Source organism: Agelaius tricolor, unplaced genomic scaffold (assembly GCF_023055355.1).
Source record: "Agelaius tricolor isolate 1412-34295 unplaced genomic scaffold, bAgeTri1.0.p SCAF_11, whole genome shotgun sequence".
Classification (NCBI taxonomy): Eukaryota; Metazoa; Chordata; class Aves; order Passeriformes; family Icteridae; genus Agelaius; species Agelaius tricolor.
This window is the reverse complement of record NW_027269271.1, coordinates 14,471,577-14,497,569: the sequence shown is the minus strand read 5'-3', so window position 1 is coordinate 14,497,569 and position 25,993 is coordinate 14,471,577. Positions and strand designations below refer to the sequence as shown.

Genomic DNA, 25,993 nt, shown 5'->3' with positions numbered 1-25,993 from the left:
CTTCTAAATATGCTACTTGTTTGGTTTTGGTTCCTTTTTTAAATACTCCTGTAATGGAGGTATATAATCTACAGGACCCAATTAACTGCATTTGTAATCAGTGGAGCCCATTTCAGAGAAATCTATCATGTGCTAGACAAAGTTTAGCCATTCTTGCTAAATTCTGTTGCATGATTGCTTAAATAAAGCCAAACCGACAAGTCCACAGGATTGCATGTATTTAACTGAAAGCTGAAGGAAAGACTGGCTTGGTTTGACTTTGGCATCAGAGATGAGTCAATAGTGCTGCTCTAGATGGCACTGATGCTTTATCTCTGAAACAGCATGCTCTCAGTAATTACCACAGAAGTTGATATGGTAGGAAAGACAAGATTGGGTAGGGGCACAAACCTTAAATTATAAATTCTTTAGCACAACTGATTAGAAAGATCAGTGGTGAGTTTCAAGAAAAAATTTGAAACTGAGTCCTTGCTGTAAGAAGCAGTAGTCAGATAAAAGGATAAACAACAATACAAACCTATGGCAAAAACAGTTGCCATACAGGTATGAGATGCAACTGGCTACACAAAATTTAATTTCTGCTTAAGCATTTCAAGATATCTTTTAAAAGAAAAATACAAGCTCCTGAAATAACATACCACTCTATTATGCATATATTTGGAGTTGAAAATCTAAATATATACTTTTTGAGACAGTAGAAATATTGCTACCTAGCCAAGACAAAAATAAAACTAGAGCATGCTTTCAAACAACTTGAAAAAACAGAAGAAAAAAATTAATCCAACATCAGTTAATAGAAATCAGGAACAACTGTTCTTGGTTTTGATATATAATCAAATACTACTTGTAAACTGTAAAAATTAGCTGCAAAACAAGTTTCAGGATCTAATGTTAGGATATGTCAGTGAAGATACTTCACTGGCTATTCACCATAGCTACTTTCAGAATTTCACAGTATCTCTAAAGAGTATGACTGGTGCTCTATTACTGTCACACTTTTCTCTAGCTCATGCTAGAACATTGTTCTACAATGTATTATCCCATTGAGATACTTATGTGTACTAATTCATTGATCAGGTTAATATTGCTCTTTACATAGTCGACATAAAAAGAATATTGATTACACAGTCTCAATCCTCAATCTCTTAAGGATTAATGAGCACCCTCAGTATCAAAAACTAATTCAAGTAAGTTATGGGTTATATGAAAAAGGCATCACCAAGATTATGATTATTAAAAAAAAAACCAGTAAAATTAATCTCAGCATTAAAAGAAATAGTACTTAGGAAACCAGAGGTTATGGCAAACAAGAAAGTCAGTAGAAGCAATTTCTTCTAGTTAAGATTCAGTGTCTTTTTTCCTAAAAGCTTGTGATGGAGTTTGATGAGTCAGCAGAAGTTACTTCTTTACTGCACTGTACATTCAAGTTCCACTAGAAACAAATGAAACTGGCAAAACAGTAAGAAAAATGAAAACCTGTTGCTGAGGAGTCTTTTTATATTATACACAGACACTTTTCTGAATAGAACCATGCTCTAAAGTAAATGTTTATCTTCATGGGACCACAAATAAGCAGCTCTGTCAAAACCTCAAGTGGTTTTTGTGAGATAGTAAATTCAAAATTATATTGTCAAAATCAGTAAAAAGAATTTTGGTTTTACGATTTATGCTTCTCAGTTAAGACACAATTTTATCCAATAATGGCAGACAAGACTGAAATATACATATATTAGCACACAAATATTCTTTTCAGGATGTCATTTACCTTGCATTCAATCTCTGCCTGTCTACGTTTTGCTTCATTCAACTGAGCCAAGAGTCCTTTGTTCTGTGCAGAAAGATACTGCACCTTCTCCTGTAGGTTGGTAACCTCCTGCTCTGCCCTTCGTAAGTGATTACTGTTGATCTGATTCTGAAATGTATGGCCAAAAAAAGGAAATAAAATACATGTTAAGGAAAGGATATTAATCTAACTCCCTGAAGTCTGACAAAACAGACTTAGAGATGATTTACCATAAAAAACTTTTCATGACAAAGCATTCAGCGTTTTCCAAGGGTAATCAGAAGAGACTGCATAACATTTTGTTTATCACTATGATATTCAAATTGTTCTTAAACAGATGACTCATTGTAAGAACATTATTGCAAAGCTCCACCACACTCCAGTAGATCTCTTTTTTTTCCCAATTTGTTGCCTAGGAAAGGCAGATTTTGTGAACTTGTATCCCCACTACACTATGCCTCCAGGAAAGATCAGGTATCTCAGAAATACTGACATTGCACATTTCCCTGCCCAGTGAATTCCTGAAAGCAATGTGGCACCTTAGTTGAGATCAGTGCACAAGTACAAGTCACAGCATTTGTACCTGAAGCTGTGCACACCATCCCAGGAGAAGGGCAATTTTGTCAGATGACAGCTGAACAGCCTGAGCACATACAAAGACTCCGTGTGTAACACTGAAGTGAGAGGTACCTAAGTATACGTGAGCCAAACAGCAGGATCTCTCCGCCCCCTACTGACCAAAACAATATTGACACGTCAGTGAAAATGTTAAAAGGTAAGGCAAGAGGAAACTCGTTCAGTTGGTATAGACGAAGTGGTGCCTCTGCCAGAAAGAAGCCTTCATATGCCTTGCAGTTGGTTCATCTGTCTTCAGTAGCATGTCCTTACATGCTCTCCTAGTTTTTTGAATTGCTGAACCTTTTCAAGTAAAGTTGTTGTTTGTTTAGTTTTGTGGATGCATAGGTCTCTTTCAAAAAGTAACTTTTAGCAGGTATTTCATGGGAACATTTCTTAGAAGCCTCATACAAATCCTTCTGAATCACCAGCACATTGTGCTTATTAACTTGAGTGAAAGTTTACTAATACAATGTGAACTCACCACTTTAGTGCATTTTCATTTCAGGTGCTTAGCAACTTACTCCCTACTTACACAAAAAGAATCTCAGCATTCAAGGTATGAGTGTCTTTTCTCCACAAACCTCAGCAGGCGTCACCCATGCTTTTCTAAATCTGGCACATTAAAGGCAAACCTTGTGCTAAAAACCCCTGACCAATACACAGCTGCTTTGCTGAATCTCCAGCTTAGTAACCAGATTCATGACCTCAGCAGAAAAACAACCACCAATGTCATCAAAAGAAAGCACACACTGCCAGCTAAACATTACTATGATCAGAATTGCCAATCCGATTTGTGAAATTTAAAACACCTTAAACATACTTTTGTTGTTATTACACCTGTTAAGATGCACACATATTCAGTGTCTAACAACTAACCCAAATGAGAAATTCAAGAAGCATAGTCCTGGAAAAGATTGAAGAGGAGACATTAAAGTTGGATCGTATGCACTAGATTCTCCCATCCCCGTCTAACAGAAGTAAAAACGTACCCCATTTTGGAGCTGAGGTCCTGCCTGTAGATAGTGAAGATCATCAGCAGGTATCTACCATGTAACAGCAAACTGCAAGCATCCAGCTCAATCCACACATCCCAGTGTTCAATAACATACCTGTGTCTCCACCTCCATCATTCTTTGCTTGGTCTCTTTCAGCTCAGCCTGGGTTTCTGCTTCTCTCAAGCGCACTGTCATCAGCTCATCCTGGAGCTCATTCACTGCATTTTTTTTGGGAGGATCTTTCCATCTTCCAGTGGTACGAGCTAGGTGACGCTAGAAAAACAGCATGGTTTTGCTGGCAATGCCTGATCATTCCTGGTGTTTCCTTACTTCATCTAAGGTCTCAGTTATATGAGGACAAATAGCTAGAGTTCCCCTGTTGATCCTAAAAGCTAGAAACCCATGGAAACTTACTGGTTTTAAGAACAGACAAAAAACAGAACACATTCATTCCCAACTACATGAAGTCAGTGAATTGCAAGTATATCCTGAGACTTTTGTCTATTTCTAGCCCTTTTAAACATGCAGCAAAGTAGGAGTACTGATCAGGTATTTCCCTCCTACCATTACAGTTAGCTGGTAGCACAGGCCCTCTGCCATCTATAACAACTAGGCACCAATTTCTAACATATTTTTGAAGTTAAGTTTCTTGTGACAGCTGAATTTAAGGATTTTCTCACCTCAGCAGTTTGATCCATAATCATTAGTTTCTACTTGATCTCAGTATCTCAAAATTTTACAGTCTTATGCTTTATCATTGAAAACAAAAATTCATAAAATTGTAGTGCAACCCATACCTGCCAGTGTTCCTCCAAATCTTTGACTTGCTGCCTTAGTTCTTTGAGACCCATCAAAGATTCTGCTTCTCTTAATTTTACTGCAATCAGTTCTTCTTGTAGTCTGGCAACATTTTCCTCATCAGGAAGGGAACTGTTCCTCTGCAACAAGGACCATCCTCTTAAATATGTATTTGAATAAAATGTGCTTAGTGAAACCCAGTCCAAAAACATAGACATGCAAAAACAACTACGAGAACTTTAAGTACACATCCTCCGCAAAATAAAAACCATCAAACAATCTAAGCTTCTGGATATTGTGTGTATAAATAGCTTCCAACTGCTAACTACAAAAAAAAAATATTATGAGGTAGTAGCTCTAAGTATTCTTACGTCAAGATTTCCCTGAATGGTATCCCTAACAAAATGTTACACTTAGAATATTTGAACACACTATCAAAATATGGAGAGTAATCTGGAAGGTTTTGATTTAGTTGATAAAAAGTAAAGCAACAATGAGCTGAAATTACACCTTAAAGCTATAACTTTTATTTAAGTTTACAGGAAAAATAATAAATGGAAATTCATTTTTTAGGAAGTAGGTCATCAGCCTTTGTAAAGGAGAACAGATATGCTGACAAAGGAACCATCCGTTAATATTTATAAACAACAACCAGTCAAGAGGTCTTAGAGATAAATAGTGCAAGACACATGAGGAAAAAGCAGAAAGGTGAGAAAAGGCTAAACAGAAAACATGAAAACACCAGGAAAAGCGTAACAGAGATGAAATCCTAATGATGGAAATGTGGGAGAAAAACAAGAGGGGAAGAACATGGACAGGCTGTCTACAATCTCCCTACAACAAATCACTGGTCACCAAATATTCAAAGCTGAACTGTTCTTCATCACTTTATTTCCCTGTAGTTGTTTTCAGCAAAATGAAGTGGTTTTGCAGACGTATAATACTGTGACAGTTGTCAGGTTTTCTTGAGAGTTGAGTAAAGCACCTGATTAACATGAACACAGCACAGCAGCCATTGGTTAGCATTCCGTGGGAATTTTGAGATCTGAGTATTGGTAAATACAGGAAATGAGAGGGTTTGTTTCTGAATGCTCATGGCACTGTCTCTGTGGCCCTGCAAGTCTCAGGTTATTCAGCAGAAGCTCCCTGGATTACACAACTCATCACTACCAGCAGTAAAGAGCTCTACTGGAGGAGTTTGAAGGACTTCAGCCACTTTCTCATGTGCATAAGTTCATTATGACACACTGAAATATTACTGAATGTCTGAGTTTGTCTCGTGCACTGGAACTAATTCCAGTTTTTCTTCACAGATAAGTTTTCATTGTATGCTGTTTCCATGCTGATCAAGATTAAGTAGTCTCCTGAATTTTGAAAAATAGTTTATATCCTGAATTCTTACCAATGGTCTATTGTTAAGAAGTAAAAACTACCACACTACTAATACTAAGCCCATCAGACAACTGAAAAAAAAATCTTGACTCCAGTGGGTTAATCTAATTAGCTAGTAAGTTCTAGTCAAAGCCTGGGTATATAGCTAATTAAAACTTCCTAAGGAAACTAATTCCAAAGTCAATACAACAGGATCTGAAAAGCATGCTTTATCACGTCAGTTACTGGTTTTTTGGGTTTTTTTAATCTTGCAGTTAAACTTTGCTTCAAAGAAAGGTAAATGTTTGACAGTAGCTTTGAGTACAGCTTGAACTCTGGCATCAATAAGTTACAAGCTAGCATGGCACCCAAAAAGCAGTAGAGATTCTGATACTGACCAGTGAAGGGATAAGGGATTCTTTCCCTGCCCATAATGGGAATGGTAATATTGAACCCATTCTTCTTCCCCTTCCAAAATATTTAGTTTCACATCATCTCAATGCTCACTCTAAGCCCACTGCTCTTGTTGCAGGATATCATTTTGAAACGATTGATGTTTCCTGTCAGGACTTCACCAGAATCCAAATTTTCCACTACAGCAGGCTTCAGGAATAGAAGAAAAGTGATCAGTTATTCACAAACCTCTCCCAGCACAAACAGACCTTAGTTTTGTTGTCGTACTTTCAGGTTTGAAAAGCATCTTGCAGTCACAGAAGCATAGAAGAGAAGATTCTAGAGCACAGTTCTGCTTGTTAGGAATGACAGGGACCTATAGTTCATTTCTAGTGCTGTTCTGTATAGAGGTCCTGGTTTGATTTACCTTTTCCATCTCTAGAACTTTATCTTGCATCTCCTTCAGGGCACAATGGGATTCTGCTTCACTCAGCCTGGCTTGGACCAGCTCTTTTTCCAGCTGTAGCACAAAGTCTTCACTGTATCGTGAACTGCATTTATGCTACAAAGTTTGCAGAAATATGTTTAGTATGAAGTACAGATTGTTTGAAAGGGGTTTTATATACCAGACTTGGTGGGACAAGTACATTCAAATGTTTAATATCAGGAGTACCAGCATAAGTGCTTACCATATACAAGTCATTAATGTCAATCCAGACTGCTAACAAACACATCCCTACGTATCCCATCTCTCAAACAACTGCACCTCCACACAGCCAAATGTGTATCTGACAAAACTGACACCCCTACCAGTACTGACAAGCAGCAACTCACACTTTTCTCTCATTGTCAACCAAATTGAGAGATTCTCAAACGATCTGTGATTATTTTGTGAACTGCAGAAAAAGATGTTTGGGAAAGACTAACTAATTACAAGGTTAGTACAAGTATCACTCAATCCTTGTTCACTTGAACTCCAATCCAACAGAATCCTTCCATAATCTTGGCTTTAAAATAAAACTACATATGCTTCAATGCACAATGACTTTGGTTTGCCCTTTTCTTCACTCCAGCTCTTGGGTCTCGTTTGCTCACACACTATATATTCCTTCTGAGATTCAGATACATCCAACTGAAGCATTTCTATTTAAAAGACTCTCTTAACTTTCCCTCCCAATCAATAGTTAAAAAATACATTTTATTTGTTTCCTGGGTCACTTTAAAATGACTTGTCAGTTTAAGAGATTGTCAAACTTGCTTGATAGGCAACACCAACCTCAATCAGCCTTTAAATTTCTGATTGAAGAAAAAAGTGGGTGTTGAAATCCTCAAAGTGTAGTTGTTTAGTTACTGTGTTTACATAGCTACCCTGAAAATTACATTTAGGGGAAAATCATATTTTTGGTGTCATTAATTACATTGTGAAATAAAAGTACTATTCTTGGATTCATAGATTCACTTTTAATTAACAATTCAACTTTTTAAGGATTATTCATTATACTAAAGATACAGCTGTGTCTTACATTATGTTTGCATCAAACAATTTCATCTAAAGTTTCATCGCTGTTTGCATCTAAAAACAGTAAAAAAATGAACAGAAGTCTTTAGTTCCACGTGCTTCTGCTAGGGTGTGACACTGACTTTTTATGTATAAATAAAGGGCAAACAGGACAAAACAAGGATTTAAATGTAACTAAATGTAACTATACAGTCAATGAACTTTTTTTTTTGCTTTTATACTTCTGCATGCCAGTTCCACCTTTTGTCAAGACTTACAGTACAATCCAAATTCAAAATGTACACTCTACTCTTAGTGTTACTATATTTCTTCTATATATGTGCCTACAGGAAGCTGCAGTGAGGAGGATATGTACAAAGCATTAAAAGGCAAAGGCAGCCCAGGCAGGCAGTTTTTAGTGTCATTGACACTGCCACTTAAGCACTCTGCATACTGTGTGCACGTGAACACACGTGGAACACAGATACACTATGACCCTTGTACATAAACACTATTTTTTCCCTTCTACAATACTACTTGAATTCATAGCATTTTCAACCCCACACAGTGTTCTTGCCTCAGCAAGCAGTGGAGGCAGACCTGATTTGAGTGTAAGGAGGAGGATGGTGGACAGTGCTGATTCATTTTTACAGTTGCTTCACATCATGTAGCAACACAAGTACCACATGTAACACCATGCAGAGGCAGAGAAGAAGCAACCACTCTCTTTTATTGCCTGGCTGTTTGTACAGGTTCATCCCACGATACACACAGCAACTTAGATGGACTCTACATTTTATATTCCAGATTTCTGGCTGTGATACACAGGGAATGAGAGCAAATGCAGTGTTCTCCAGGACATTGAGAGAAAACAGAAGATTTGAAGAAGTGAATACATGCTGATTTTGCAATAATGTAAGTGTATTCTATAAAATCTTTATCAAATAATGGAGAATGTAAGAAAAGTTATTAATCCAGTTTCAAGTACGAACCATGCCTTCTTTAAATCTGTCTTTAGATTTTGCCTGCCTAAGGAATATCTTAACAGTACTTATTTACTTAGCCACAACAAACTCTAAGTCAAGTCTTGATATACAAAAAACCCCAGCCAAGATCAAAACAGATTGAAGAAATCAAGATTCACAAATCAGAAGTTGTGCATTTTGCTACCTAGTAAAACAAAGCACATTTTCAATAATTTGGAATATAAAAGTAACAGTATAACAGTATATAAAAGTTTATATTTAAAACAGCATTTGAAAACTATTAAATTGACTGCAGGAAAAGATCTGCTTTTATATATTTGCCTTAAGCCCTAGAATTTCTGACAAAAGCCACAATGCAAATACAAACTTTCAGGCACCAAACATTTTAACCACAGTAACATTTTCTTGCCTACGTTTAAGAGACATAAGTAATATAAAGGACTAAAACTGTAGTTCCACAGCCATTTAATTCTAAAAGAAACAAGTCCTTGCTGGGCTTCATACAACTGGACTTATTTCCACCCAACTTTTCTTAAACATAACCATACCAAATACTATTTTGGCTGATGACAGATGTAATTACACAATGTTTCTCCACTACGCTATACTGAAGAGCACTTAACAGATGATTCAGCAGCTCCCAGCCAACTTTGTTTATAGATTTGAGCACTAACTGTAGTACTTCCCTAAATACAGTATTCTTATTTTCTGCTTTTTTGTTGCAAATCAGAACACAGTATTAGGAAAGCATACTGTAAAATAAAATAAAGCCTTTCATAAAGTTGCAATACTCATTTAAAAGCATATATTCCCAATATCGATTACTATGTTCTTAATTATTATCAGTCATTTTAGCATGAGTTCCTGAAAATAAACTATACATCACTATAAATTACCTTGCAAAATGCATATGCTTCCATCTGAATGCTTAGTCAATTAAAATTCTATCTTCACATAATATAGCTGAAGAGCCTATTTAAAATAAGATGTGAACTAATTTTAGCTTGATTAGCCTCCAGTTTATCAGATTCAATTTTAAAGCATTCAGACTGACGAACTGGGTAATCATAGACAATTACAGTGTCACAGGGAAAGACAAGATTTGCATTCAGGAGGTGTTTATATCCAGCAAGAAGCTACCCCTCTCATTTAGAAACACAAGGGGGAAAAGAACAGAGAATTAAACCTTCAGAACATCATTATCAGGAGTAAGTTACAACAGGCTAACTAACTCCTCAAACACCATTGCTCTTAGTATGCCTCAAAAGAAAACTGTATTTCATTCAAGTCAGGCAAAACTTCCTCTATGCACTCCTCAATTTACCAGCAGTATGAGGAAGAAGCCACCTCCCTCTTAATCACTTGGTAACACACCATGACTTGCCTTTGGCAAGCTTCCACATTTAAAGAGCAGACAAGCCAAAGAGAGGTTAATATCATTCGTTAGTATAACGATTACCTCTTTAAGTAGACTTCACACTTCATAATAAAGTCTTTCTGGTTCAACTAAAAACTCCCTATAAATAGTTTAGCACAGGAAAAAATAAACTTGTATGTAATTTGGGCTTCTGGTGTTGAGCTTCAATCAAAAGAATACTCCTCTACCCACCTCTGTATTCAGAAGTGCAGCAGGGGACAATGTCTTCAGACACAAATCCAGTAAGTATTGTCAATACTTATCCTTAAGCCATCCAACCTACGCTATCCCATCTCATAGAACAGAGGGCATAAACCCTTGATAACACTGAAATACAAATTAATAACCTTTTTACAAAGGCTATATTAACCTTCTTAGAGATACTATTGTTTTGATAATTTTTTGCTATCAACAAAACAGTGGGGTTTTTTAATCCCAGTGTTGCTCAGAAGAGGCTGCTGCAAGTATCTTTAGGCAGTTCTTTCCATACATTTCTATTCAGAGATTCATATCCAAACATTACAGTTTTTATCATGCTGAAACAGACAATTCAAGACTGAAAAAGATGTAGATGATAAAATATATACAATAGATGCTGTATCTTTTAAATAAGCACAGAAACTATGCAGTGATTTACAGCTTTACAGTGCAATCATTTTTGCTAACAATAAACAAAGCTGAAATATTTAGAGAAGAAAACATTAAAGCAGATACTCACAAGACAATACTGAAAAGGAGTATTGCCAAGAACAAAGCTACTGGCACTAGTAAGTGGCAAAAAATTAACCAGTGTACAGTAAAATGCCAAGATTCCGAATAAATCCACGCATTCCCACCAGGTGGCGCCCGAAACGCACGCAGCTGCTCACATTTGTTGCTCCCACTCCCATGCTTGCAAACAGTTAAAAGCCTGTTCGAGTACACGTCTTACTGACGCAGCAGGAGCTCGCAAACGCTCCTCACTTAAACCATTTTAACTCTTTCATCACATTGGCTAATTCTGACGAGTCTCAACGCCACAGTGCTATTCCTTGCACTTCAAAATAAACCAGCACAAATATTATTATTAGGCACAAATCTGTCTATAACAAAATAGATTTACAGTCTCAGTTCCACACACACAGACAACTTCCTACAGCCATGTTCACGTTTAAGTGGAGGAAAACAATGCTGCAAGCACGGAAAGAAGGAAGTGTGCTCATAATTTCATTTCCTCTCCACTCCCGCAGTACTTATCCAGCTGTCTGCACCCACAGCTCCAGCCCAGCCAAATTTACAATCCACAGTTAGCTAAGATTTGCTCAGGATCAGTTCCCATACCTAGGCAACCTGTCAGGCCTCCCCATCATTGGTACTAGTAAGGTCCCCAGCATAAAGGCAGTAGCTTTAAAAGTTATATTCCCACCAATTAACAAATAAATAAATACAGTATCTTAGTCTTCTTCTAATAACTTTTCATTGCATGTAGGTCATTAACATGGATGCCTCTAAAAAATACATTCCCAAGGCACGTGTACTATTGCAATCAGATAATACAGCTGCATAAAACAGCTGGATATTCAAAAGTCTATAAACGCTTTCATTGTATTTCACTTGAAAGATTACAATGAATCTAAAAATGTTGGAAAGTATTACTAGACCATGCCCATCTTCATAATTTCTTCATATTTTTCCCCCTAAAGAAATTCTTCAAGTTCTATAAAAAGCAATATTTCACATGAGAGAGTGATAGTTCATTAATCACTTCTTACAACTATTCTAAAATACGTATCTTTTTACACTGATATGCATTAAACATACATAATAAACTAGTTCTAGAATGTTGCATTTAAGTTGTGATTTCTTTTCAGTCTAACAATAAATCTCATCTTTACCTTCCAATATGAGACACAGGTATTTCTAGAGCTCTGGTGGAAGACATGTAAAACAAACTGCCATACTGACATTAAGAAACCTGGTAAGGAGCTGCAATATGCTTAGTTCTAGTAAGTTGTATTTCATACACCTGAAATTCCCAAGACTCCAGACAAGTACTTGGATACCACTTACTTAAAACAATATGAAGACACTCACATCAACACCAGTAGTGCACAGTGTATTCAGCAAGTGAAGATGCTAAATGCTTCCCTGTCCCCCCAAAGAGAAGGTATTGACCACTTTAAGTGTCTTAGGGAAAGTAACTTCAGTGCTACAGCAACAGTCAGAAGTCTTGAACATGTTACTACCTACAACACAGAGTGCACACAAATACAGCACTATAAAAGGCTACTAAAATTTATTTTCCTGCTCTATATGCCCAAAACCTCACACTTTTTAATCAAGTTTTGTAGTTGCAAAATCAGGGATGATACTCTTCTACTTCAGTAAGTAGTATATTTTAGCATACTCAGAAAAAAACAAATCTGGGTACACAGAAGAAACATTAACATGAAAGAAACTAACTTAAATTATACACTAGGTAAGGGCACTGTGAATCAATCCTCAGATCTGAGTACTCAGGGTGACACAACTTGCAATGACTAGATTCTTAGCATTAAGAGCTATCAGAGGTTGTACGTGTGGTTTTTGTTAGTATTTCTTTTGTGGTGGAAGGGTTTTGAGATGGTTTGTAGGGTTTTTTGCTTGGTGTGTTTCATTGTGGGTATGTAGTTTTTTTAATTAACTCATAACTTACACCTATCCAGGGTTATGAATCTCATCTATCAGTAGACCAGAGCAAAATTTTATTTAATCTAATTGGTGTAATTTTAAGAATGCAAATCACAGTGAACAGGGGTTTACAAAGACAGCACAGAGACCATGTCATGTAATGATGAGGAAAAATAAACACATGTGAGGGGAAAAAATGAGATGATGTGCTGCCAGGCTCCTTACCCATTGCTGCTGTTGCTGGAGCTCCCTGATGGTATTCTCAGCTTGCTCCAGCTTAGTATTGGCCTCATCACTCTGCTGTTTGATGGTGGCCAGCTCCCGTTTTATGAGGTAGTTTTCCTCAGCCTCCTGGGCCCTTGTCACTTGTCCCTTAGGACATAATTTATTTTTTTAAGCACTTGATGACAAATCCAAGGAAAAGTGCCTTTCTGATGCTTAGCTGCTTATTTAATCAGATGGGTTTTGCAAACAGCACAGAGTACAATTGGTAGAAATTTTAGGACAAGTAGTACTAAACAGCTGCTTTAGTACTTTATTACAAAGTTCAGCATCCATTTAGCAAGCACAGTTTTGTACTTGTATTCAATAAAATTCCTTTCATGCATTATTACTCAGTTGTACATGCACAGATTGAGGCTCACACTATTCAATTTCATTGTTAATACGGTGTCATAGGATCCATTTGCCACAGGAATTTGTACAAAAAATTACAATAGGTTAGGAAAATTACTATAACGTGCAGGTATTGGGTTTATATATTTTTAGTAAACAAAATTAAACAAGTTTCTAGCAAGATGTATTAGCTCTGTATTTATTCCAAATCAGCAAAGCAGGGATAGAATACAGCATGCGAATATGCATGCATTAAAGCAGTTGGGTTTTTTTATGAGTAGGAAGAGAGTCATACAGTAAAAGACTATACCTGTATCAATCTATCTGCCAAGGAAGCACTTTCCTACAAAGGAAAAATTCAGACAGGAATGAGGAAAAGGGAAACCAAAATACAAAGGGCTGATAATAGTGACAAAAAAGACCAAGAGTTGATAGAAAGAAAATGCCCAAATTCTACCCATTTTTTGTGCAAACTCTTATTGCAAAATTAACAACTCTTCGTATAAATGAAGGCAACTCAGTCCAAAGATCCCAGGAAGCAGCCTTTTCTGCAACAGATTTAACACAGTCCATCTGTGATACAAAAGGTTTCAAAGCCAGATTTCTGTAACATTTAAAATTCACCTACAGGAGACTGGTTGTTTTTATTTGAGTGGCTTGCTCCTGAATTAATGAAAGTTACCAAAGCACTATCTGATAGATTGAACAGATAGATGCAGGACACCATCTACAGTCCCCCCACAACATGAAACAAAGGCATAATTTGAGCACAGAGGGAACTCCACTAAGCACCAAGGCACTCATGCAGAACTACAGCTTCCACTAAGATGAAGCAGGACAGTTAAACGGTGCAAACTGACAGACAAGTAGGAAATGTCAGCTATGACAGCCAATGTTCTGTTTTACTGAACTCTTGCACTGACTCATTCCGCAGTTCATAGATTCTCTTTTCTTGCCAAACTTTTGCAAAAAAAATATTCATTTTTGCACACTGACAAGCCCTACCGCCCTGCAGTTGCATTTATTTCTACTTTATCAGCCCTGAAACCAATCAACTTTTTTGAACATTCTACAACAGAGAAATACATATATTCACAGACCTTCTTTGTCCTTGAAGCTTTTATTAAAATTGAAGTTCAAACTAGTAGATAAGAGCTATTTCTTAGAAGTTAAGGTACACTAAGAAAATCACAACTAAATCAGATGGGTTTGAATAAAGGAAAAATATTTTAAAACTAAGTTACCAAGAGAAGAATTTAATGTATTTTCCACACTTTATGATGTTTTTTAAATGCTGTGATGATAACGATCTTCAGGAATTCTTATTAATAGATAATATTTTCCAATTCTGAATTGTTTTAATTCCAATCAGATTGGGGTAATCTGAAGGTGAATTCTGAAATTCTAAGCACAGAATTTGCAAAAGCACTAGCGTGTGGCAGTTCATCCTGGACTTTAGAATTAAAAAAAGAAAAGATTTCAAACCTCTAAAAGTTAAGTATAAAACAAGGGTATTAACTATTACATATTTACCAAGGTCATTGGAATGATTCACTACAGCTTCAAGCTTCTTAAAGAGAACCTACTCTTTTTCATTCATTTTATAAATCTCCAATACTAGAAATAAAAATGTTCATAAAATTGTATTGTTGGTCAACTTTCACAATGTGCCCTTTTATGCATCTTTTCCAAACTAAATTCTGAAACCAATTAATTAGAATTTGATATAGACCAACATCTCTTCAAGAAATTGCATTGAGGTTTAACATCCTTAGTGTGACATCTTTCAATTATGTCACTCTTAATTGAAACATTACCATTTTCTTCCCTGTGAAACATGAACTGTTTGCAACTCATAAGAGCATTCAATCCCATTTGTTGAAAGATGGTCCCTGTTGGTGCTTAAGAAGGGCAGGAATGCTCTCATTCCTGAGCAGAGCAGCTCAGATGCAATTTGCCACAGAAGTGTGATACCAGGATACAGCAGAGGCCACTGGAGAACAGTTGGACATGTATCCACAGCAGTCCTCATGCCTACTTTTGAAGTTTCAGTCAGTTACAAAAAAACCTAACAAAACTCTACTCCAGACTAAATATAAGAGAAATAAGTCTTTGGATATTTCCCCACCAGGTACCCAGAATTGCCACAAAACCTCAAAACCACATAGAAGGAATGAATGGCAGTGCTCCTGTTCTCAGTATGAGTGCTGCAACATCCCTCTGGTCATTGGTAGGTCTGTCATTTTGCTCCTACATAAAAACACCAAGCAACTTCAGATTTTCAAAACTGAGGATTCTCTCACAATGACCTTTTTTCCAAACAACCAGAGTCCACTATTCATGGAGTCTTCTGGACTTTGAACATATGCTTCTAATTCAGAAAGAAAACAGTACAACACAAGCTGAGTATGTCAAAATGTTTGATTTTATAATCACTAAGAAGCAGACATAACCTTACATATTTAAAGTACTGACTTTAATTGCTTGGTGATAACCATGTTATTTGGCTAAGCACTGCTAGTAAACACCAGAGATTATCAAGAAAACAGTAAACTCAGAATTAGAGATACCCATTTCATATAATGAAGTTGCCATTAAAAAAGTCTAAATTAACAGAGATTAAATCTAATCTCCAACATACTTACTTTTTCTAGTGTTTCGATGCGCTGTTTTAGGAGTCTGTTTTCAGTTCGTAACCTCTGGAAGGTAAACAGTTCACAAATCCATTTCTCAAGTTATGAATTGAAAGTCTGATAAAAGCAAAGCAAACTACCAACATTTTTATCTCATCACATCCATGAAAACCAGTATAAATACAAAAATCATTTGTGACCTTCTTAACATCCTTTCGTATTATGCACTAGCTCAAAATATGAGTTTAACCAGCTTGGTACAGCAAAAAAGAGAACACATCTCATGTTATGTGACAGCTTTTATGTTGTATTTGCTGAAAGCTGTATGGGGTTTAACCCACACCAGACTGGACAGCCTCCCCTTCATAAACAGGGTCAAAGTCTTCATGGTTAAGGGACATGACAGTGCACTCCCTGCAGCAGGACAGCCTAATGAGGCAGCTACAAGGTTTCCTTCATAAGAATTTATATTAATCTATAAATCTATAGTAAGGCTATACTGAGAATTACCTCAAATGTCCCAGAAGTCAGCAAGAATTTTACCAAACCCTATATTTTACAAGTGCACTCCCCTTAATTTTGGCAGTAAAATTTTAGCAGTCAGCATTCAGACAGAAAAGATCCGTACCCCTCAGAAGAGGGGATTAGATATCAGTTCAGTAAATGCTTTATTCTGCCAGGCTAAAAGGCAAACTCAAAATACGGTTCTATCTCCCCTAAAATAGTCTCTTCTGCTAAGAAGCTCTGCTAAGTCAGAAATTATTTACATATGTCCCAAAGTAGGGCCTAGAAACAGGTAGCTCTGCGTTGTTTGGTTGGGGTTTTTTGCACAAATTTTTGGTTGCTTTTTCTTGGGGTGGGCTTCATGCTTTTTGTTTTAGTAAGGGTTTTTTGCTTTCTCCTTTTTTGGGGGGAATGGTGGCAAGAAGCAAGAAAGGATTTGAAAAGAGTTAACATACTAGAATCTAAAGTTACAGTTGTCTTCCACATGGTTTTACTCTGTCCTGTCCTGTTCTGCAGAGAGCTGTCATTTGAGCCCTGCAAATCTGATTTCAGCTGCTGTTACAGCAGGTATTCCTGCTGCTAACTGCCTCACTGCCTGGTGCAATAACAAACTGCCTGAAAAGGCTCCTAATACCTTTGTGCTCCCAGGTGCATCTCACAGTCATTTTTCTGAAGAACTGATGCCTCAAAAACTGACATTGAAAGGCAAAATGACTAGCAGTGGACAGGAGAAAGGAAGGCTGTACCTAACTCCCTCACCAAACTTTTATATAATACACTTGCACATCATTTCTCCCATTGTCTTTTCTCACAGAACTGGCTAAAACCACAAGGAAGAAAATCCAGATCAAATAACATGCTGTGAAAAAGTGAAATGGGAAAAAAAGGCATCAAAAGCCTATTTATGTCACAAAAGCAAAAAGATGCAGTGATTAGGTACATACAGGAAGTAGGTCAGTTAGTAAAAAGGGAAAAATAAATTCCACTGGCAGCTTGGCTTTTTTCCCCCAGTTTGTATTAACTGCAAAAGCTCCAAAAGAAAAAGTGGCTGCAGACAGAAGATGCCACAATTTGAGTCCAATGCATAATCAAGACGTTAAAATCAAAGACAAACCAGTCAAGTGGACTCTATGAAGTCTGTCTTAACATGTGTCATACAAACCTCCTGTGTGGAGCACCTACATCTAAACCAGCATATTTGGAACCTCTGACAAATGAGGGCATCTATTATTAAGCTTCTGTCAGCAGGAAATACTAAAAAAATAAGTACAGAAGGTCCCCAAAGATTTTTTTTTAATGTCCACCATAAGTCTCAATAATTTCACTGTAAGTGTCCTTTAGGAACAGACATCCCAAATATAAATGCTGAAAGAAAAGAATTTGGGGGCCTTAATTATGTCCTGCTACCTGCAGAGATCAAACACGTAATCCCCCCATCTAGGAATTAAACTTATTCATAAATAAATTTGTTGAGGGCTCCTTACTTTAATTTCGACTTGTTCTTCCATTTCTTTTGTCTTTATTGTAGTGTACTCTTTTTCTAGCCTAAAAATTAGAAATAGTAAATTATGATCAGAAACATTGCAGATAATTTACTTGTTGGTGTAATACCTAACAAATAACAGTAGAACAGAGACACAGATTATTGATATTTCCTCTCAAATGCACGCCTGTAAATGCTTAGACTGGACCTTAAATTTAACACAGATTTCAGTAGATATGAACACACTGAACCAGCATTCTGAAGTGCAGGAGCTTGCCTGGATACATTACAGTGGCAGCAATTTGGAGCTACTCTGCAATAACCCCTTTATGCAATACAGTCATCAATTCAATAGATTCAGCCAAAAGAAATCAGAGCTTGGAAAGCCTGGAAGACAAAGATGCAAAGAAATCTGAAAAAAATACCTTAAATATGAACCAATTTTAGCCTTTCCCCAGCAAACCAAATGAAAAAGACAGCAAGAAAAACCCACAAGCTGAGATAACAATGCCTCTACAGAAAGCAGATCAGGAAGTTCAGACTTGGAATGGTGGATTTTCAACTGCATACACTTGGACTGGTTTGCAAAGAAAATATTTTTCCTGAAAGCTTTGTTGTTACTCCTTTTTTAGAGAAGACTGCTCATTCTACTGATAATAGGCTGCTGACAGAAAAATAAAAGAAAAAGATTGACAAATTCAGTTTGGAAGATCCTGGACACAGCCAGCAGTGCAACAATGAACACAGGATACTTTACAACCAATGAGTGACCCAACAAACTCAACCCTGGCAAACCACACTATCTGCAGCTTGCTAATCAAAACAGAATTTACCAAAGGCAGAAGAGACATGCAAATAACCTTAACAACAACAACGAGTGGTATTCTCAAGATTTCAAACCCCACATGAAAGTTGTTTTACTGTTGTCAATGTTACTACAAAGTTTTATCAATTTACATTTTCAACAGCACTAATTTTGATTACAAATGCGCTCTTTAGCACCATGATTATTCTTCCAGCTCCTGAGAACTAAAATCTTCAGAATTTAGGCCAGATCAAAAAAGTTTCATCTCCTTTACCCTGAACAAAACAAAAACAATCTCCCCTCCCACCAGAGGGGAAAACCACCCCCTACCTAACCTTCCTATTCAGTTCCTTTTTACAGAAGTGCTCTAATTCCCCATAACTCACAGTTTTCTTCAAATGCTTTTTTAGTTATTTTTGTAAATGAGCTATAGCTTTATTATATTTAAGAAAAATAGCAAATACTACTTTAGAATCATTTTTTTGCAGACAGAGCTGCAGTTTTAAGTGTTTATATAGTATAAAATCCCCTAAAAATGTAAAGATTAAAAATTCAAAATGAAACGCAGAATAACAATTCTTAAGGGTAAACAAACAGTAACTCAGCAACAGTATAATGTATTTTCTCAAAATGTAATACCTACTTTTTCATCTTTTTTGCATTGTATTTGACTTGATAAGATGCTTGGATTAATTTGTCTGGACCACTGTCAAACTGATGTGGAATGACCTTTTGAAAGTGCTAAAAGTAATCAGAGCACAAGATTACATATAATTAACAGCTGCAAGGAAATACACACATTGCACATATCAGATATCTCTTAAAATTATTATAACCATAGCTTACCTGTAACATTCCTTCCATGTCAAGTTGCAGTAATTCTGCCTGGTTCATCTGAAGTAATGCTAAACCTACTCTAAATACTATCTCTAAACCCTGAAAAGAGAAGTCAAAAAACATTCAACAATTATTCATGCCATTGTCAACAGCACAGTATTTACTAACATTGGAAATCTCACCCAACTAAGCACAAGTAAAAGAGCTACTGAAAAAATCGCTCAACAAATTGCTTCTGCGTTTCTTTTTTTATTCCAAGGACAAGCAATCTGGCTATTTGTCCTGATGCCAGACATCTCCCTCAGAGAAGTTAGTGATGAGGCAAAGTCTCGAGTGACAGGAATTCTCCAGGTCAGCTCTATCTACCATTTTAAGTATATCTAGTAGAAAAATCCCCAGTACTTCTCACAAAAGCTATTTTAATTTCAGACACAGTACAATGCAGTTAAACTACTGGGAAAAAAAAGGAATGTCTCACTACATACCCCATCTTGGACTTTGCTGGGGACAAGCTGAAAGGATCCACCTTTGACTTAATGCTTTCTCAAAGCTGACTGCAGGGCAAGCATAAGCTAAGATTTGTTACTAGTTCCAAATCATAGCTTATGTTTTTTTTGTGCAAAGCTCTAATCCTAAACACAGCATAGGTGTCTTTGTGATAACGACACTGAATAATTCCCTAAATTTCTTTGGCACCCATCATCATGTGAACAATAAAAAGAACTAACACTCCCCCTTCTTGGCTTGCATATCCCCAGTGTACTTCAACTTTGGCCTGAAAGCAGCACTAGCTTCCACTGCAAACTCACCATAATACTGAGGAATGGATATCCCTGCTACATGCAATGCTAATGCACTGCATCCAGAAAAAACATATTTGGGAACACTTCAACAGACTTAGAGCACAAAGCTACACACAATATCGACATTCAGTGACTTGGCTGCTCTTCCTTGACAAACTGCACACACAGACACCTTCCCTTAAAATAATCTGATCAGCATAAGAAATAAAAAGCAAGACTGTGAGATTTGTCCATCATGATGGGATTCTACCACTACCTAAATAACTGCTTTCAACAGCTACTCTTGAAATATAACATATGACTACATTTAGTAGTTACCTCAGACATAAAGATATCAAATATTCTCGTTGCAATTGGTAGTGGAAAAGTTGTAAGGAATATAGTTAAAAACCATGACGATGCATACATAGAAGTGTGAAAACTCTGAGACTGAAAGTGCACATAAAGCTCCGGAAGATGTTCCTGGAAAAGAAGAGGAATAAAATACACAAGTACGTTAAGCTTCTGCTTGTAGTTTTAGTGCAGATGTGGTTTTGACAAATTTTGAATACAAGAAAGTAATTGATACTTAGTACAGATAGGAGCTGTCTGTACTAGCAACAGGACTAGGAAAGATACGACTCATCATTATCAAGAACCATGCATGTCTACCCTGCAAAGCAGATAACAAAAACACTTCCTCATCCTAAGGGCAAGTCAAGCTTGTAAATCCCTGAGTAATAACTAGAATGGGCTACTAAAAAGAGCTGAAAACTCTAAGGCTATGTGATATCTCACCCTTGACAACTATGTTAGAAACCAGATCACAAAACAGAAACCTATTTTTTTCCATCAGCCTCATCAGGAAGAACCTGCATTCCAAATCTGAAAACAATTTCAATTCTAGATATGAGGCTATCTCCCAATTTTCATCTTTTAAGATACTATAAATTGACTATGAAGACTTTGATTTTCAGAGTCTTCAATCCAAACAGAATTAAACATCCATCTGCTTAAACTGCAGCAATACAAATCCTCATGCTTCAGTGTTTAAAGCCAGTCACTGCCTGCCAAAGGTTAAAAAAAAATTGCTCTCAGAGCCACATGCATTTACTTATGAAGTTCTGAAACTAGCATTGTCAAGAGTGCAGCCTGTTAGCCAACAGACATGCCTGCTCTTGAACTGTAACTCCCAAGTTCCTTATTAATAGTTACTGAAGAGCAAGTTTGATAATTTTGTATGTACCTGTATCATGCATTCAAACTGGTACATACAAAGGCCCAGTTCAGCCATGCTTGGTTTAAAGAGTTCTCGTAGTCTGTAATCTTGCATTAATTTAACAAACACACAGAATGCCTCTTCTTCTGGCATCTATATCAAAAACAAAAAAACACAGTAAAAACTCTGGACAAACATAATGATATATCAGAGTAAATGCCTGGAGGATTTAGGGTTGGGGTTTTGTGTGTGTGTGCATGTGCACACAGCAGAGCTCTTTTCTTGGTTGCTGCTTTGTTTGTTTTGAGATTTTTCTTTTGTTTAAGGGTTTTACAGCCAATTACTCCAATTAACTTTTGTATATATTAAATTCTAGCAAATAATTTCTCAACTGAAATGGAGGTCTGTAAGTTTTTTACTATATAGCCTACTTTGTCATAAACCAAAAACCAATAATACAAAGGAAGCTTTAAGATAATCAAGTCAACTGCGTAGTTTCATTTGAACTCTGAGGAGATTCCATGTAATAGAAGAGAAATAAGAAGTTCATTTATTTTTGAAATATCACTCACCAAAATAGCTTCCAAGCCTGCAATCCTACCTTAGCTCTGAAAAACAAATACATTCTCCCACTCCAATACAAGTACCTTGGCAAATAGAATGACACAAAGTAAATCTCATTTTATTTCCAGACTAAACACCTGCCCTTGACAGCTCCAATGTAACAAAATTATGAAGGAAAAGCATTGCAAAAATTCCCAATAAACCACCACAATATATTATGCATTCTAGCATGGATTTAAAGAGTTCACATATTTTTAAATATTTTACCTGCATAAGCAGTAATCCAACTATAAAAGCGCTTCCTTGACAGTATCCAACCTCACGATCCACCAAAGAGTAAGCCTAGAAAATAAAGTTAAAACTATCAACAATTAAAACCTCATTATCAATAAAATTAATCATGGCTTATCCTGCTATCTTGTTAATAACTTATTCTTCCTCTCCCCAAATCCAACAAGGGCAGACATCCTATCCAGAAATTTTAGTCAGACATTCTAGTTTCTACCTGCTCCCACAAACTCTGCTCTCTGAGCACATACATACAAAGCTAAACTAAGGCATACCTATCAAAAACACAGGCAGTTTTCAACTATAGGAATTTGGTAAAAGATAAAAGAGACCACTGGCATACAAATCTCACAAAGTACTACTTTTATAGGAGACAGACCAGACAATGAAACAAGTTGTCTTCAGAAAAAATACGTGTTGCAGTTTTATTTACAGATGGATGAAATGTGGTGATCTCCATGCAGGTAGCATCTTTGTTTTAGAGTTATGGAAATTACTATGGTTTGGAAACCTGCCAACTTTTCCATTGAAACCATGTTCTATGGAAAAGTCTGACCTTCAAAGTTTAATCTCTAGTGAAGACTAAGTGATGCAAACAATGCTACATTGGCATTTTCATTTTATGTTTGGGCACTGGAACAACTGCACATTAGCTTGTGCCTGCCATGTGCACTTCAGAAATACCTGCACACTGAATACTAGCTCTGATTGCCAATGTTCTTGTCTTGGGCAACGCGGTTTACTTTAATTCATGGCACACTTCATTCCATTGCACAATCAGAGTCAGCATGTGGCTTTGTTTTAATGCCAAATTGGTTTTACCTTGTGAGATATAAAAAAACTTACAGCAATGCCATCGAAACTAAAATGGGATTTGTTAAACTATCCCAGTGTCTATGGCTTAAAAAAACCTCCTAACACATGAAACCAGTGCAAGTTCTCTATATACAAGGCAATCCAAGCTGGTGCATGCTCTTGCTAATACATTCTCAAGGGCTGAAATACCAACTCACCTTCATTACGTTGAACAAGACCTCCTGCCCAAGGCTATCTTTTTCTTTGAAAAAATCATGCTCAGGGTATGTTCTAGCAATGTCCCTTCTTATTAATTTTTCACAAGGAGATGTCATTTTTAAAAGCTCTGAATACTGATCCTTAATTGGCATGCTTTGAGCACTGCATAAAAGTTGCCAAACAATTGCTCTGAAGTGATGAGGTATCCCTTTTCGAACCAGCTCCTAAGGCACAAAAAGACAATTCATAGTTCCTGAAAATATTACAAAAAATAAACCTAGAGAAAAAACAGCTTGAAATCAAGTTCCTCACAATTAAAAAAAAAATTACATCATGGCAAAAACTCCTCATACAGTTTATAATGTCAAATTTAGTGGGATTATTAAGTTCACAAAAGTAAGCAGTCTCTGAATCATTTTTAGTGGTTAAATTAGCTACTGAAAATAGTTCCTTACCCATGGAAAGCTATATGAAAAACAAAATATTCAAATAATTTTATACAAGAACTTCCATTAAACAGAACTTAATACAATGTCTATATTTCATGAAAGATTACTGCAGATAACACCTTTAATAATATTCATAATCATTGAGACCTAAGAAATCAGGACTAAAAACTACTTCCAAGATAGGTAAATGACAAAAAGTAGAACTAACTGTAGCACAGTCAACTGCAACAAAAAAATTGCACAGTACAGCTATCATTTAACAAACTTGACAAGTTGTGTCCAATTTCTGTGGTGTGCCAGGATTTTCAAGTTATCTTTTAAGAAAGTATTTAAATGCAGTTTCAGACACTGCACCAAGAAAACATTAAGTTTACACCTACTAAATTAACTAAATTTACTTTAGCTTTTGAAAAAAAATTCTGCTAGGTATTATACAATTCAAACATGCCCAGAGGAGTACAGCTAAGAACCTGTTACTTGTCCTTTAAGAAATCACAAGGACAAGAAGTCTTGCTGCTTGATCTGAAAACTGAGAAAGAAGCATTATTCAGGAATTTAACAGGCTCTTGGTGGTATGTTCTGCAACTAGAATCGGTCTGACCTAGACAATTGTCTCTTCAAGACTATTTCCTTTTTGTACCTTAAGAATTGTTATCAAGTATTCAGTCTCCTAAAGGCTAAATTTCTTTCATTATTATTTATTCTGAAGTTAGAGTAACCTCCTATTCTGCAAAGCTTCCACTTCTTCCTATTTGCTCCACATATCTCTCCTACTTCTCCAACTTCTCCAATTACAATTAATTCATGCAACACTGATAACTTTCAAAGAGACTCTTCCTTTCAAGTTTTGTTTTTCTTAAGCTCAAACTCTGCTGCAGTTTTGCATCACTGACCTCCATTTGTGAATATCCCTAAGTTCTCAACCCATCCTTCTTCAGAACCACCATAGTAATGCCCCTCCAACTATTTCTCGTGTCTACAACATAACACCAAGGTTTTTTTCCTAAAAAATTCCCAATCCAAGACAAGAACCCTAACACATCAGCTTTACACAACTGTATCTACCTATCCTTTGCCAACAACACAACTGGACTGTACATCAGCCATCTAAAGCCTCAAGGGCACTAATAAAGCAAGAAACTTCTTGCTAATGCATCATTAATGTACCTCCTTGACAGAATAGCAGAGTTAACCCCTCCAACTTTCCTAAAAGGAACAGCAGGAAACACATCTACTGGCCATGCCATGTGAACTGAACAGCAGGACTCCATAAACAGAAGTGTTCCATAAACAAGAAGCAAGTTCTGAAGTGAATTGACAGATGTAAAGGATGGAACACATCATCTTTGGAGGCAGGTATAGACACTTATGCCTAAAACGTAGAAACTTACCAGATTTCTAATAACCTAAGACCAGCTTTTACAGCCCGGACAAAAAGACACCTATGCTGCTACCTATTTACCTACTGGCACAATCAGGGAATAGATGTGGATGTTCTGATATTCCATCATAAATGCAGACTCACAGTTAAGGTTGACTTTCAACAAAAAAATACTGAGAATTATTTAACAGCAAATGAAAGTGTGGCTAGTTTTCAATATATTAGTCAGTAATATAATTACATATTCCCTGAAAGTTAGTCAAATACTCCTCAAATTGGACTTGGGCAGCTGTAAAAACAAGTGACACTTGTGACACTTGAAAATGTTCAAACAAATTCTAACTGACCAGGTCTTCTTATTACCACCTCACTTTTCCTTTCTCTTGCCAGATTCCTGTGGCCTTTTGACGGCCTTTTGGAACACCTTTCCAGAAACTGCTTTCCCTATGCAAGCAAGAAATCTTTAGTTCATTTTCTTCCCTTGTTTCCTCTCTCAAGTCATGTTCTCTTCACAACTGCTCCATACAAAAGATACTTTACTTTAGCCCATTGTTCTGCCTTCCCACAACCTATTCATAGACACACATTTCAAACTGTTCAAAAGACCCTGACACATTTGTATTCTGCACATAAAACTGCAGACTACAGCCAATAAAGAACCAAAGCAGAACAGACTTGCCTGCTAACAAAAAAATCCCACGCTGTTCTGCTTGCTGCCACTGAAACATGGATATGTTCAAATGCACTAAATGCTTTTTGGTTTGAATTTAAAGTGCAATTGAACCCCACTTCTGTACATGACCACGACTAACCCAGACTGGACACACTGGACAAAGTTCATCCAATCCATCCAGAATTTAGAAACTATGTGTTCTTCTGCCTAAGGTCATCTCTGGGGTCAACATACTTGG

At 36.6% G+C, this 25,993-nt stretch overlaps 1 protein-coding gene across 9 annotated transcripts in view; it reads right to left on the bottom strand.

Moving 5' to 3' along the window:
* The window catches only part of EVI5 (ecotropic viral integration site 5), a 70,958-nt gene that overhangs the window by 29,542 nt on the left and 15,423 nt on the right, over positions 1-25,993 (bottom strand). For 6 of the 9 annotated variants that reach the window (XM_071436285.1, XM_071436280.1, XM_071436288.1 and 3 more), the window contains 14 exons: positions 23,252-23,476; positions 22,218-22,292; positions 21,414-21,539; positions 20,507-20,650; positions 19,395-19,484; positions 19,192-19,289; positions 17,745-17,805; positions 15,769-15,822; positions 13,434-13,466; positions 12,734-12,880; positions 6,386-6,520; positions 4,194-4,334; positions 3,511-3,669; positions 1,766-1,912 (listed from right to left, as the gene is read on the bottom strand). In XM_071436285.1, coding sequence (XP_071292386.1) covers positions 1,766-1,912; positions 3,511-3,669; positions 4,194-4,334; positions 6,386-6,520; positions 12,734-12,880; positions 13,434-13,466; positions 15,769-15,822; positions 17,745-17,805; positions 19,192-19,289; positions 19,395-19,484; positions 20,507-20,650; positions 21,414-21,539; positions 22,218-22,292; positions 23,252-23,476 — 1,635 coding nt within the window. The remainder of the gene's footprint in view (positions 1-1,765; positions 1,913-3,510; positions 3,670-4,193; positions 4,335-6,385; positions 6,521-12,733; positions 12,881-13,433; positions 13,467-15,768; positions 15,823-17,744; positions 17,806-19,191; positions 19,290-19,394; positions 19,485-20,506; positions 20,651-21,413; positions 21,540-22,217; positions 22,293-23,251; positions 23,477-25,993) is intronic. The other 3 variants (XM_071436283.1, XM_071436282.1, XM_071436284.1) reach the window with 3 other exon arrangements.